Genomic DNA, 13,751 nt, shown 5'->3' with positions numbered 1-13,751 from the left:
GGGGATACTTTTCCTTTTGTTGCAAACTGAAGTGATTTCTGACATCCCCTTTCTAAATCACAGAAACTAGCTGGGGCTGCGCTACTGATCTACGTAGTGGGTGGCAGGATGGTGTGGTGAAAAGTGTACACAGCGTTGGGTGAGAGGTACCGGCAGGGTGAGAACTAAGCCAAGTTAGCCTCTCTGAACAAGTTTCCGCATCGGTAAAAGGTCATCAAGTTACCTCCCCCAGAGAACGGTTAGAAATACAAAGACCGATATAGGGCGCAGCGCGCGCGCACAGTGAGTGCTCCCGTCGCCAACTGCAGAGCAACATCCAAGATTTGGAATGATTATTCAGCTATCAAGGTTGTGCCTGGGGATGGTTGTGGAGCAACTACATAGCCTAACGGCGAGCATCTCGCAAGCCCGGAGGAGCCCGGAGCCCGCCTCCCGCGGGAGCTGGGGGATCGCTCGCAGCTGCCGGCCGGGCCGACCAACCCCAGCCCCGTTCCTCCCGGGCAACCGGGACGGAGAGGACGGGCCCCGCCGCCGCCACCCGGGGCTCCGAGAGCGGGCGGCTGGCACCGGAAGCGGGGGAGGGCCGAGCCGAGGCCCCGGGCGCGCGAGGCAGAGGAGAGACCGGTACTTACCCCCGGCGCGCGGCGGGCGGCCGCGGCCAGCCGTCTCCAGGCGGCGACGAAGTCGGGCGGCGGGGCTCGCCGGCTCCGGCAGACGAGGGAGAACAGGGTCCCCAGGAGGAAGGCGGCCGTGGCGCAGCCCAGGTAGAGGCTGAGCCCGAGCAGGACGGTGCACGGCCCCGCGCCTCCGGCCGCCTGCCAGCAACCGGGCCCCAGGCAGGAGAGGCACACGGCGGCGAGTGCGACCACGGCCGCTGGCACTCGCCAGCTCCCGCCGCCAGGGGCCCCCGGTGCCGCCGCGTCTTCCCGGGGGTCCGGCCGCAGCTCGCCCGGGGCGCTCGGGGCAGGGCGGCCGCCGCTGGCTGCGGCCGGCGCGAGGTTGAGGCCGGCGCCGCTGCTGTCGGTGGCATCGGGGTGCATGCTGCTTCTTGTGCCGCTAAGGACAGGCACATTTCCTGCCCTGCTGTCCCCTGGCGCTGCCCTGGACGGTGGCCTCTGCGCGGCGCCTCCTCCCCTCGCCGCTCCCGCCGCCGCCGCCGCTCCTGAGGCACAGGCAGTCGGCGCTCATGCCCTCGCCGGCGGCCCACCGAGGGAAGTGCTCCGACAGACGCCGCCGAGCTCCTCTCAGCGAGCCCTCAGCGCCGCCCGCCGGCGCCCGCTCCGCAGCCGTCCGGCCGGGCGCGCCCAGGTAGCCGGACCTCGTTGTGACTTAAGCGGGCGAAGCCCGAGGCGGAGCGGGGGTGGGGGAGGCCCCGAGGTACTTGTCAGGCGGGGGGGGGGGGGGGGGGGGAGGCGGAGGGCGGCCGCGGCCCGCTGAGTGACAGGTGGGAGGTGCCCGGCCGCGCCCGGCCCCCATCGCCCACCCGCGGCGCGGGGGCGGGGTCCGACCGTCGCTGCCCCTCAAGGAGAGGGGGCGCGACCAATCGCCGGGATAACTGCTCGGTCCTGGGCTGCTCCTCCCCTCCCCCCAGGGTGCCGTACGTGGATGGAAAATTTTGCTGCAGGTGTCAGAAGCATTTGTAATTCTCCGGCTCAGGTGATCCCTTAATCCTCGCTCTCTGCTCTTCCCTGACAAGTAATCTCCCATGCTTACGGTTCCCCAGATTTCTGCTTTGTTTTCACCTGCTATTTAGATAAAATCGGCAATCATTCCTGATCCTCACTTTTAATACAGTTTTCCCCAACAACCTTCCTTTTATTTCCTTCAGGGAAAGAATCCGACGAACGTGCAAGAGTAATAAAGCCTGCAAATGCTAGTTATCGAAAGGCCCAAAAAGTCGGCCTGGTGCCAAAGTGTGTACACAGTTGCCGTGATCACTTTGGCTCCCAGCCCCTATATTTTTGTTACCAAAGATTCAATACAAATGTTACTACCTACACAAGCGAAAGAGGTCCAAATAATTTTTAGACTACATTATTTTCCTATTCTCCTATCATGATCCCATCGTTAATATACAGATGTTTACTGAAAAGATGCTAATATGCTAAATACTAGTAATTACTACTAAGACCAATAAAGCAGCAGCTGTATCTTTGATAGATGAAAGAATTGGAAAGGAAATGAAGGAATTCTGAAGAGATTAATGATTTGAAAGGATGGGTGATAGGGCCATTCGGGAATAGAAAGAAGAAAGGGAAGAAGTAAATGGATGAGAGATACAGGGAAACAATCCTGAAGAATTTCTACAGTTCAACAGCACTATTGTTTTCCAATCAAATGACTTAGATCCTGCTTCCCAGGGAGCATAGTGAAGAAAAGTAAGCATTAAAATATATTTTTAAATTACTATGACTATACTGTTTTTCTATAAGGCATCATCGGTGTCATTATTTCAACAAAGGAAAAAAATACAACATTCATAGGAAGTAAGATATTTGGTGGATTTTTTTATTATTTTCAATTCTCTTTTTTGTAATTATTGTTTTATGAAGAATAATTTACATACAATGAGCTGTGCAATTTGATATTTTTATCTGCCAAGTATTTTTGTTCGTTTCAAGCTTTTATTTAAATTCCAGCTAGTTATTTATTCTTTTAAAAACTAAGTATTATCCAAGAGGTTATTATCCAAAAGAAGACACACTGGAAATATGGTGTGTCAATTATCTTATTGTTGCATAACAAGCTACCACCAAATAACCATTTCATTTGCTTATGATTTTGTGGGTCAGCAATTTGGACTGGGGTCAGTTGGGCAATTCTGCTCTTCTTGCCTGGGGTCACTAATGAAACTACGGTCTCCTGGATGCATACACTGGGGCTGTTAGATCTATGGAGTCTCTATTGAGATGGCTTGTCTCTGCTCCCTGTGTACTTACCCTCCAAAAGGTCAGCTTGGCCTTCTTCACATGACAGTCTCAGGGATGCCATGTGCAAGGTTTTTAAGCTTTTGCTTACCTTACATTTGCTAATGTCCCATCGGCCAAAGCAAATCATATGGCCCAACCAGTAATTAAAGAGGGAGAGGTCTACACATGGGCTTAAATATGGGGAGTATAATTCACTGGTTGCATTACTTTAATGACCTACCACAATTTGCTTTGACAGAATATACTAATCAGTTTCTTGTGGATCATCTGGCTGCGCACCCAAATCAGTGGTATCCAGTGACTTATCACTGTAAATATGTTAAAATTCACATTTCTTGTTCCTGGAATTGATAGTTCTTCATAATCTAATCCCATTTGCCTATAAAATGAACAAAAGGACCTAGGGAAGGATAGGGGAAAGGGAGACAGTATACAACTATGTTTCTCAGTGAAGAGTTTGGTGATACAGCTGTATCATTCAACTTTATTTTACTCTAATATTTTCAAGTTATGAAACAAAGTGAAAACAATTCTACACTCACTTAGATTTGATATCCAGTATTATTGGGCAGCAGATTATAAAGAAAGAATATAAATTGTGTTTACTTATCTAATTTCTCCAAAATGCATGTGGGCCAAAAAACTTTTTGAACTGATCTTTATGCTTTTTCATATGTATTATGAGCAGAGTGAAATATAAAGTAGGCAGGACACAATATTGATTAAATGTACTTGCATAAATTAGGAAAGGATTTTGAATATTTTCAGATTAACACTATGTATTTAATATTATATAAAGCTTTTATATACTGCCAAAAAGAAGCCAAAAAGTACCTTTCATTTGTCATTTATTTGCTCTAGGAAAGAGAACATACCTATGGAAAGTAAAATTAATATTAGAATATTAATTAGAGTATGAATAGGGGTTGCAGAGAGTAGGCCCTTAATAAATACTTTTGAATGAATAAATCTGATATTCTTCCATGATACTATATCTAGAATAATTGAGTAGACCCAAAAAAGTAGTAAAAATAATCTCATATTTTAATGGAAACTTTTTTTTTTTAAGATTTTATTTGAGAGAGCAGGAGAGCACAAGTGGAGGGAAAGGGCCCTAGGCGAGGGAGAAGCAGACGTCCCGCCGAGCAGGGAGCCAGATGCTGGGGCTAGATGCCAGGACCCCGGGATCATGAACAGCAAAGGCAGACACCTGACTGAGCCACCCAGGTGCCCCTCAATGGAAACTTCAACTTTTGGAAATTCTTTTTAAAACATATGTTCCTCACTATAACTCTATAAAGGACATAAGGTAAGTTTTATAATCTCATTTTCCAGATTAGGAAACAGGCTCAGCGAAGTTAAATGACTTGTTCAAAATCACACAGCTAGTAGGTGGTGAACCTATATTACAAGATTCTCCTCCATGATGCCATCTTTCAAATAGTTAAAAGTAATGTCAAAGGGCAAAACAAACGGCTTTCTGTATTATACAAATAATGTCCTTACAAAATCAATACAATAATAATAGCATTCATCGGCTTTTAAATAGATTGTAAACTTCTGGAAGGTAGTATGTGACTTTTATTCATTCATTCAGTCCAAAAATATTAGCTAGGTGCTTTGTTAGAAAGCAGTGTAAAACATAGTCTCTGGGGACGCCTGGGTGGCTCAGTAGGTTAAGCGTCCCACTCGTGATTTCAGCTCAGGTCATGATCTCAGGGTTGTGGGATCGAGCCCCACATCAGGCTCCCTGCTCAGTGAGGTCTGCTTGAGATTCTCTCTCTCCCTCTCCCTTTGCCCCATCTCTCTAAAATAAATAAATCTTTAAAAAACTATGGTCTCTGTCCTTGAAGAGCTCTCATTCTGTTTGGGATGGGGGAGAAGCATAAAGCAATGTAATATATATTACTAAGGTATTACAAAGTTCTATGGTGGCAAGAAGAGAGCTACTAATTCTGCTTTGTGGAAGTTCAGGAAATTCAAATGTGAATCTAAGTCATTTTGCTTTCTCAATTTCCTTTTACAGCATTTAGATATTTTGAAGTACCCCCCTTTAGATACTTAAAATATATGAAACTTAACTACATTTAATTTCAATTTGGTTTATAAACTTCAACCCCGGAAAGACTTCATCCTTCAAAACTTAATTCCTAAGTTTTTTTAAAAAAATCCATTTACTCATAAAGTTTAGCATAGATGAAAAAACCTCCAGCTATTATGCAAAAAGTTCTTTTAATAGCTCTCTACAGAAATAGTCAAGCCTATATTCTGTTTCAAGAGGTTTATAATAAGTGAAAAACAACTTTTTTGAAAAGGGGTCAAGGGATATTATTTTCATCTTTTCTGATAAAAGAGTCCAGATTCAATGTATCTGGAGAAGAGCCTTTTTTCACTTATGAGTTGATGACCGTCTTTGACCAGAATTATGAAACGGCACAAAGAAATTAAAATCTCTGTCCTGAAGAAGCTTATTTACAGGGGCGCCCGGGTGGCTCAGTCGTTAAGTGTCTGCCTTCAGCTCGGGTCATGATCCCAGGGTCCTGGGATCAAGCCCCACATCGGGCTTCCTGTTCAGTGGGAAGCCTGGTTCTCCCTCTCCCACTCCGCCTGCCTGTGTTCCCTCTCTCACTGTGTCTCTGTCAAATAAATAAATAAAAATCTTTAAAAAAAAGCTTATTTACAATCTATTTCATGTTATTGATTAATTCATTCAATATGGACTAATGAAAACCAGGGAAAAGGCAAAATTTTATAAATTTATAGTCCAGAAAGAGCCATATTTAAAGTTTAAGATATAATAAGCTTTTTTTATCATGATAAAACATACACAAAATTTAATACTTTAACCATTTTTAAGTGTACAGTTCAGTGGTATTAGGTACAATCACACTGTTGTACATCCATCACCAGTATCCATCTCTAGATCACTTTTGTCATCCTGTACCGAAACTCTGTACACATTAAATAAGAACTCCCCCTCCCCTCTCCACCCCCCAAGCCCCAGATAACCTCTATTCTTTTTTTTCAAAGATTTTATTTTTAAACAATCTCCACTCCCAATGTGGGGCTCAAACCCGCAACCCCAAGATCAAGAATTGCACACTCCATCAGCTGAGCTAGTCAGGTACCCCACTTCTAATTTCTGTTACTGTGACTTGCCTATTTTAGGTACTTCATACAGGTGGAGTCATATTTGTTCTTTTGTGCCTGGCTTATTTCACTTAGCATAATGTTTTCAAGATTCATCCATGTTGTAGCATGTATCATAACTTCATTCCTGTTTATGGCTGAATAACATTCCTGTGTGAATATACCACATTTTGTTTATCCACCTGTTGACAGACATTTGGGTTGTTTCCATCTTTTGGCTTTGGTGAATAATGCTACTACGAACATGGGTATACAAATATCTGTTTGAGACTCTGCTTTCAATTCTTTCGTGTATATACCCGAAGTGAAATCGCTGGCTCATATGGTAGTTCTGTGTTCAATTTATTGAGGAACTGCCATAGTTTTTCCACAGCAGTCACACCATTTCACATTCCCATGAGCAATACACAAGGTTTCCACTCTCTCCACGTTTTTGTCAATCCTTTTTATTTTCTCTCTTATTTTTATAATAGCTATCCTAATGTGTGTGAAGTGGTATTAAAATTTGTTTGCATTTCCCTAATGATTAGTCATGTTGAGCATCTTTTCATGTGCTTATTGGCCATTTGTGTGTCTTCTTTGGAGAAATGTTTCTTCAAACCCTTTCTATAACAAACTTTTGACCAGAGTAGACACTCGTCCCTGGGAAATGGTACCAGCATAGTTTCATCAAGCAGAATTAAGTGAAATTCTGCCTTTTAGCCTACAAAAACAACAAAATGATCCTGTGTACTTGTTGGCGATTACAACTCAAAAGTACAAGATACATTGTAAAGCACAAAAATAGAGTCAATTCCTTAGTGACACTCCCTAGGATATGGGTAACCCGTAGTTCCTAGCTTTCTTCGCACTCTCATGTGAAAACTGTATTGAGTACCCATTGCATTAGGTTCTATTGCTGCTGTAATAAATTACTGCAAGCTTGGTGCTTTAAAACAACACAAACTTATTCTCTTTCTGTTCTGGGGGTCAGAAGTCTAAAATCATGGTATTGACAGGGCTGCATTCCTCCAGGAGGCTTCAGGGGAGAATACCTTTCCTTCCCTTTGTCAGCTTCCAGAGATGCCTGCTTTCCTTGACTCAGGGACCCCTTACATCCCTCTGACCTCTTGCTGCTCTTTTTATTTTTATTTATTTTAAAGATTTTATTTATTTGACAGAGAGACAGCGAGAGAGGGAACACAGTCAGGGTGAGTGGGAGAGGGAGAAGCAGGCTTCCCGCGGAGCAGGGAGGGGGCTCGATCCCATGACCCTGGGATCATGACCTGAGCCAAAGGCAGAGGCTTAACGACTGAGCCACCCAGGCGCCCCGCTGCTCTTTTTAAATTAAAAAACTTTTTTACAGTTTTATTGAGATATAACTTACATATAACAACATATAAGTCTAAGGTGTACAACATAATATATGTATATGAGATGAATACCACAATAAGTCTAGTTAACATCCATCACCTCACAGTTACCTATTTCTTCCCTTGTGATGAGAATTTTTTTTTTTTTAAGAGAGAGAGTGAGAGTGAGAGGAGGGGCAGAGGGAGAAGGAAAGTGAATCTTAAGCAGGCTCCACCCTCAGTGCCTAGAGCCTCACACAGGGTTCCATCTCACCACCCTGAGATCATGACCTGAGACGAAATCAAGAGTTGGGGGCTTAACTGACTGAGCCACCCAGGCACCCCTGAGAACTTTTTTTGTGTGTGATGAGAACTTTTAAGATCTACTGTATTAACTTTCCAATATGCAGTACAGTATTGTTAACTACAGTCACGGTGCTCTACATTACAACCTCTTCTACGACCACCACTCCTATTAATGGCTCCAAACTTCTTGACTCTCATTTTTTTTTTTTAAAGATTTTATTTATTTGACAGAGAGAGACACAGCGAGAGAGGGAACGCAAGCAGGGGGAGTGGGAGAGGGAGAAGCAGGCTTCCTCCGGAGCAGGGAGCCCGATGCGGGGCTCGATCCCAAGCCAAAGGCAGACGCTTAACAACTGAGCCACCCAGGCGCTCCTTGACTCTCATTTTTAAGAATCTATATGATTACGTCGAACTCACCTGGATAATCTAGGTTGATTTTCCCATCTCAAGATTCTTAACCACATAGCACCAAGTCCCTTTTGCCATGTTAAATGGCCTATTCACACGTTCCAGGGATTAGGAAGTGTACATATTTGGGGCACCATTATTCTACCACACCTACTATGTGCCTGTGAGTTCAAATCCGAAAAATTATGGCATTCAACATATTCCACAGAGATTTTTTTTCTGGTTTTAACCACCCACTTCATTCACCAGTAGTCAGAGGGCTTTCTAATGTGTTACCAGCTCTTGGATCATAGAACCAACTGGTTCTCTGATCTGAGCTTTGCTGATAAAAAGAATCACAAAGTCACAGCTGCCCCCATTTACTACTGCTATTGTTTTGGTAAGGACTTACAAGATAACTGAAGCCACTTTCCCCATCAGCCACCATAACAACTAGGTCCACCCGCACTGCCATTAGTAGCGAGGACAGTAGCAATAAGACCTTAACGGGGCACTGGGCAACTGACCGCCTCCAAGACTCATTTCTTCACGCGTCCCTTCCCACTCCGGAGTCGCGGGCCTGGCTTCCCCCTCCCCGCCTCCCGCAGCGGGGCGCGGCGCTCGAGCCTCTCTAGGCCTTCGGCGGCCCCACCGCGCTCTATGACGCCATCCGCGAGGAGCCACGAGGAGGCGCCGCGCCGCGCCGTCGCCCTCCGCCCAGTTCCCGCGGTACTCGCGGCGCTCCCTCTGCACCCCCTCCTTTCCCTTTCGGTTCTCTCCGCCTCCGGAAGCAAGAGCCATGCGGCTGGGAGCCGCGTGCGGGGGTTGCGTGCGCGCGGTGGCGCGTGCGCGCGACCCGGGAACGCCGCTGGCGGCGCGCGAGGCGGCTGCGACGGCTACAGCGCCCAGGTAAGCGGCGCGCGAGCAACCCCTTCTTCCCCGCCCGCGACGCGCCCGCCACCCTCGCCTCCGTTCGGGATCCGTTTCCTCTCTCTGGAGCCCAGGCAGCAGCGAGCACTCAGGGTCGGTATGAGGAAGCCAGCGCGGGAGGTTAGGAAGGCGGGCGGGCCGGGACTCCCAGCCTTTTGCTCCGTCGGCTCTGCGGCCCAGCCAGCCCCACGAGTGGAGTGTGTAACCACAACAAAGGCGTCCGAGCCCGCGGCCGGTGGGTCCGTGGGGCCGCCCGCAGCCCCAGCCGGCGCCTCTGGGAACCGCCGGGCCTACCTCCAGGATGCGTTCGGGGATGGCCTGGGGGCCGGGGTCGGCCCTGAGTCAAGAAGTGGTGGTTACTGGGGAGCCGGGTTCGGGTCGGCGCCGCCCACCTCTGAGGACTTGACTCTGAACTCCCGAGCCTGAGGGGCTGTCAGTTATCTTCTGCTACCTGTGCGGGGAGGTGAAGGGGGATGGTCAGGAGGAGGTGGTGAACGGACCCTTGACTCAAGTCCCTGGAAAACGGGTGTTTACTTTGGGCCGAGATTTTCGTGGACCCAGCCTTGTTTGGACCGTATTATACACCTAATTACAGAAATAATGTGATGTCACAGTAACGAAATGACAGTTTAAAAAATGCCAGATTCTTACTTGTGTTTTCCTGATGTAACTTAAAAAGCGTTAGTATTTCTGTTGCTGGCCCTGCAGGAGCTATACAAATGGTGGTGAGTGTCCAAGTGACGCCCAGGCAGCTTTGACAAATACCGGTTTTCATTGAGCCCCAAAGAGTTATTAAATGAATTATCATTTAAGTTTTACCCTTTCGCAATATGTTGTAAAGAGAATCTTCACAATCTTAAGTCCACATTTTTATTTTCCAATGTAAGTTGAATCTCACTAACTTTGAAATAAGTGTTATCGGAAGGATTGCTTAGTGGATGGGATCGTTGGATAATTTTTCTATAAATTCAGTTTAATCACCAGGGAGCTTAAGTCCTTATAATAACCCTATCTGTGGGATGTTATGCCTGAAAAGTCTCCCAGGTTTATTTATGTGCCACCTCTCATGAACTGTGACCACTTAGTACGGTGGGTCCTTAACTGTTGAGGACTCATCAACCATGTAAATACAGATAAGGGGATAGTTAATTCTGGTGTGTGTGGTGGGGGGGGGGTGGGGGACGATTGTGGGAAACTGTCAAGGAACTAGCTCAGGGATAAGCAGTGATTTTTCTGCTTACATAGTAAAGGGCAGAACTAGAGATCAATCTTAAGTCTCCGAACTCCAAACTCCTTCATCAGATAAACATTCTTTGAATGTCTAATATTTGTCAGATCCTACCTTAGGCACTGGGGATATAAAGATGAGCAAGATCCAGGAGTTTCCTGTTTGGTAAGGAGATAAGGCACAAACTGTTAGCTATGAAAAACGGATTTCAAAGAATTACCTAATCATTTGGATTACAAATAGATGTTGGGATTTAGACCTAGTTCATAAAATGTTATGGTTGGGAAAATGATATCCTCCTAATGCATGGATTCCCTCTGTAGCATCCCAGCAAGTGGACATTCAGTTTTTGCTCCAACATTATCTAGTGACTCGTGGCTCATAATCTTAGAAAGTAGCCCTTTCCATTTTGAACAATTCTTACGTTGATTTAAGAACAGGTTTATGTACTACAAAGAACTACAAAGAACTACAAATAACAGCTCTAAAATCTTTTTTTCATATCACAGTCCTTTAAATATCTGAGCATACCTTTTCTCTTAGCCATTACATTTACTAGCTATGAATCCCTTGTTCTATAAACCATTGATCATGACTTAGATTCTAGACTCTTCACCATAGCACTGAGAGCTAAATGCTTCATTCAAGAAGTAGTTTGACCAAGCAGGATATAATGCAAGTTATCTGAAGACTGCATATTGCTATCCCGGTATGACTTAAGAGCATTTTAATCTTTTAATTTCTAAGTCATGCTTTTGCCACTTGGTAAGCTCCAAGTCTTTTTTCAGTGAACCTTCTTTTAAGCTGGGGCCCTCAGTGCACCTTCCCTCCTCACCTTCCCTCATTCTGTGTCTGTGCTATTATTGTGTTACTGTTTGGCTATTTCAGAGTATACCTCCCCATTAGGTTTTTTGGCTTATTAATTTTCCTCTGCTTGTTTCAGTATAGCATAATCAGTAAGACTGCTGACTGTCTGGATTCAAATCCTGACTCTGCTGCTTTCTAGCCATGTGGTCTTTGAACATGTCAGTTAACCTCTGTGCTTCAGTTTCCTTGTCTCTAGCCTCAGAGTTGTTACTAGTATTAAATGGTCAGTGAAGATAATCCATGGTAAGTGATCAATGAAAGAGTGCTTAAAACAGTGCTTGGCACATAATAAAATCTATATGAATGTTAGTTTCTTTTCCATTTATCCAGAACCTTTGAATCCTTGTTTTCACCTGTCCATCTCCTTTTTTTTTTTTAATTCACAAATTCGATAAAGCTTGAAGTCGTAAGAGGCATACTTGATACAAACTAATTTAAATTGTTAAAGCCATTTAAATTGCTAGGCCTTAGTCTCTTCATTCCTAATGTAAGGGGGTAAAATTTTTTCCTTTCAGGACTGTTGGGGAGCTCTGAGGGTAGGGGAAGGGTATTAGCTCTAACTTGCATTATTTTGCCGTGCACCTTTATAGGGAACTTTAAATAGGTCTCACTCAAGGTTTATCGGGGATCACAAAATTTGACTTGATATGCCAAACACATAAAGAGGAGACATGCTGGAAACATTTCAAGTTTAGTGACTTCCGGATTTGTCACTCTCCTTGTCAGAAATACCTTTGGAATTCACTACTGTCTTTGGAAAGGTGGTTTGGTCACAAGCTCAGATTGGGATAGAGAGGGTCATAAGTTAATTTAAAGTTCTGAATTCTTGTTACCTAGGTTAACACTTTTTAATTTACTCAAGGCTACTACTGGTGTATTTAATTTGTGGTTCCAGTGAGGTTTGTTCCCATTTACTTTGTTAGTGGAAAACTGCTACATCGCAAATAAATCCCAGCAAAATGTGTGGCAATCACTGGCATGTGTATCTAATTTTAACTGTACAGACCATCCTTTTCTGTTCCTAAATCCATATTGCTAAATAGGTTCCATTTTCCTTTAAAAGTCCCAGTGGTGAGAAGAGCTTGTTATCTTGCTGACAGTTTACTATCAGATAAATCATAGATATCACAGCAATGTATTCTAAAGGTTAAAAACAAACAGATCTTACTCAAGGACCTTACTTTGAAGCAGAATAAACAGTGATTAAAAACATCTTTAAACTATGCCTGCCTTAGAATCCTGGCTGTGCCACTTACCAAGCTTTGTGACTCTGGGCAAGTTCTTGTGCTGCTTCATTTTTCTCATTGGTAAATGGGAATGATAAAAACCTCTTAAACTTAGATACATTTTAGCTGTTAATTGTACTAGAATAGTAGCACTAATACAAATGAGACTTAGTTATGTTAGTAATTTTGTGTATTTCCTGAAAAATGTAAAGTCTTTCTGAGGCATGGTAGTGAGAATGATTTGGATGATTTGTTTTTGAAAGAGTTGTTTTTTAAACTGACTAGGGAAATTTATGCTCTGGGCACTGCCATGAAACCATTTGTTTTTAAAATTTGGAGAAACTTCAAAAAAAACTTTTTTTGAGAGAGAGCACCCGCAAGCGGAGGGGGTGGGGGAGGGGCAAGAGGGAGCAAAACAGAGAGACTCTTAAGCAGGCTCTATACTCTTTATCTCATGATGCTGGGATCATGACCTGAGCCGAAATTGAGAGACCCTTAACCAGGCTGACCCACTCAGGCGCCCCTCTCCCCCAATTTCTTTAATCACAAAGGTATTCTTAACCACGTAACAAAGAGAGAAAAAAAAATATCCGCAACCCTTTTTTTCTTCCATCCCTTGACGTTTGGATTAAAGAGTTAATTACCTTACAAAAGAGGGTAACTTTATTGGGAATTTAATGACAAAATAATGTTTATAAGAGCTATCCACCATTTAGTGGCTGCTTTGATCTGTTGGTTTCCTTTTTGAAGTCAGGTGAACAGAATTAGATTGACAGTGATCAGTCATAATTTTTTTTTAATTAAGTAGGCACTACGCCCAACATGGGGCTCCAGCTCACAATCCTGAGATCAAGAGTCACATGCTCAACTTGCTGAGCCAGCCAGGTACCCCCTCAGTCCTACTCTTTGTTTGTGATGTGATAACCAATGATCACAGGCCTCTGCCAGGTTCTTTATTTTTTACCCCTTGGGGGCTTCTTCACCTTCATCCCTTCTCTCCCCTTACAGCCTCATACTCAGCTGTTGAATGATGTCCTTCCAGTCCATGCTGTGTAATTTTGTGCCCATGAGGAATTCAGTATGTGTGTTTTCAGTTTTATATAACTGTTCATTTAATTCCACTCTTTTAGTAAACATTTTGTATATCTCAGCTCATCCTTTTTGACGGACATACAGTATATCTTATGCAACATTTTGCTTATCCATTTTCCTCTTATTAGACATTGAGTTTTTTCCTAACTCATTGCTATTACAAACAGTAGTGCTATGATGAACATCCTTGTACATGTGCCCAGAAACACACCTGGGAAGTGGCAGAACCAAGTTTGGGCCTGAGTGTGTCTGACTCTGTTCATTCTTTATCATTGTGCAGACTCCCAATCATCACTTATTTGCT

At 44.4% G+C, this 13,751-nt stretch overlaps 2 protein-coding genes across 17 annotated transcripts in view; one reads left to right on the top strand and one right to left on the bottom strand.

The window, feature by feature from the left end:
• Positions 1–8,594, bottom strand: part of SNX25 (sorting nexin 25) — a 134,310-nt gene extending 125,716 nt beyond the window's left edge. For 7 of the 8 annotated variants that reach the window (XR_012381127.1, XM_025886108.2, XM_073902305.1 and 4 more), the window contains exon 1: positions 633–1,167. Coding sequence is in view for 7 of the 8 variants with exons in the window: in XM_025886108.2 (XP_025741893.1) it covers positions 633–1,040 (408 nt within the window). In the remaining variant the exon portion in view is untranslated. Of the gene's footprint in view, positions 1–632; positions 1,168–8,516 lie in introns of those variants that run through there. The other variant, XM_073902307.1, reaches the window with a different exon arrangement.
• The window catches only part of CFAP97 (cilia and flagella associated protein 97), a 47,569-nt gene continuing 35,004 nt past the window's right edge, over positions 1,187–13,751 (top strand). Inside the window, exons 1-4 of one of the 9 annotated variants that reach the window (XM_073902313.1) lie at positions 1,187–1,308; positions 1,592–1,656; positions 1,829–2,378; positions 4,000–4,239. Coding sequence is in view for 2 of the 9 variants with exons in the window: in XM_073902315.1 (XP_073758416.1) it covers positions 8,904–9,013 (110 nt within the window). In the remaining 7 variants the exon portion in view is untranslated. Of the gene's footprint in view, positions 1,309–1,591; positions 1,657–1,828; positions 2,379–3,999; positions 4,240–8,826; positions 9,128–13,368; positions 13,434–13,751 lie in introns of those variants that run through there. The other 8 variants (XM_073902315.1, XR_012381128.1, XM_025885976.2 and 5 more) reach the window with 8 other exon arrangements.

The sequence above is a fragment of the Callorhinus ursinus genome, unplaced genomic scaffold, assembly GCF_003265705.2.
Source record: "Callorhinus ursinus isolate GAN/ISIS: 27379988/994484 unplaced genomic scaffold, GSC_fseal_2.0 scaffold17, whole genome shotgun sequence".
Taxonomy (NCBI): Eukaryota; Metazoa; Chordata; class Mammalia; order Carnivora; family Otariidae; genus Callorhinus; species Callorhinus ursinus.
The sequence above is the reverse complement of the archived record's forward strand: the minus strand, read 5'-3'. Positions and strand labels throughout refer to the sequence as shown.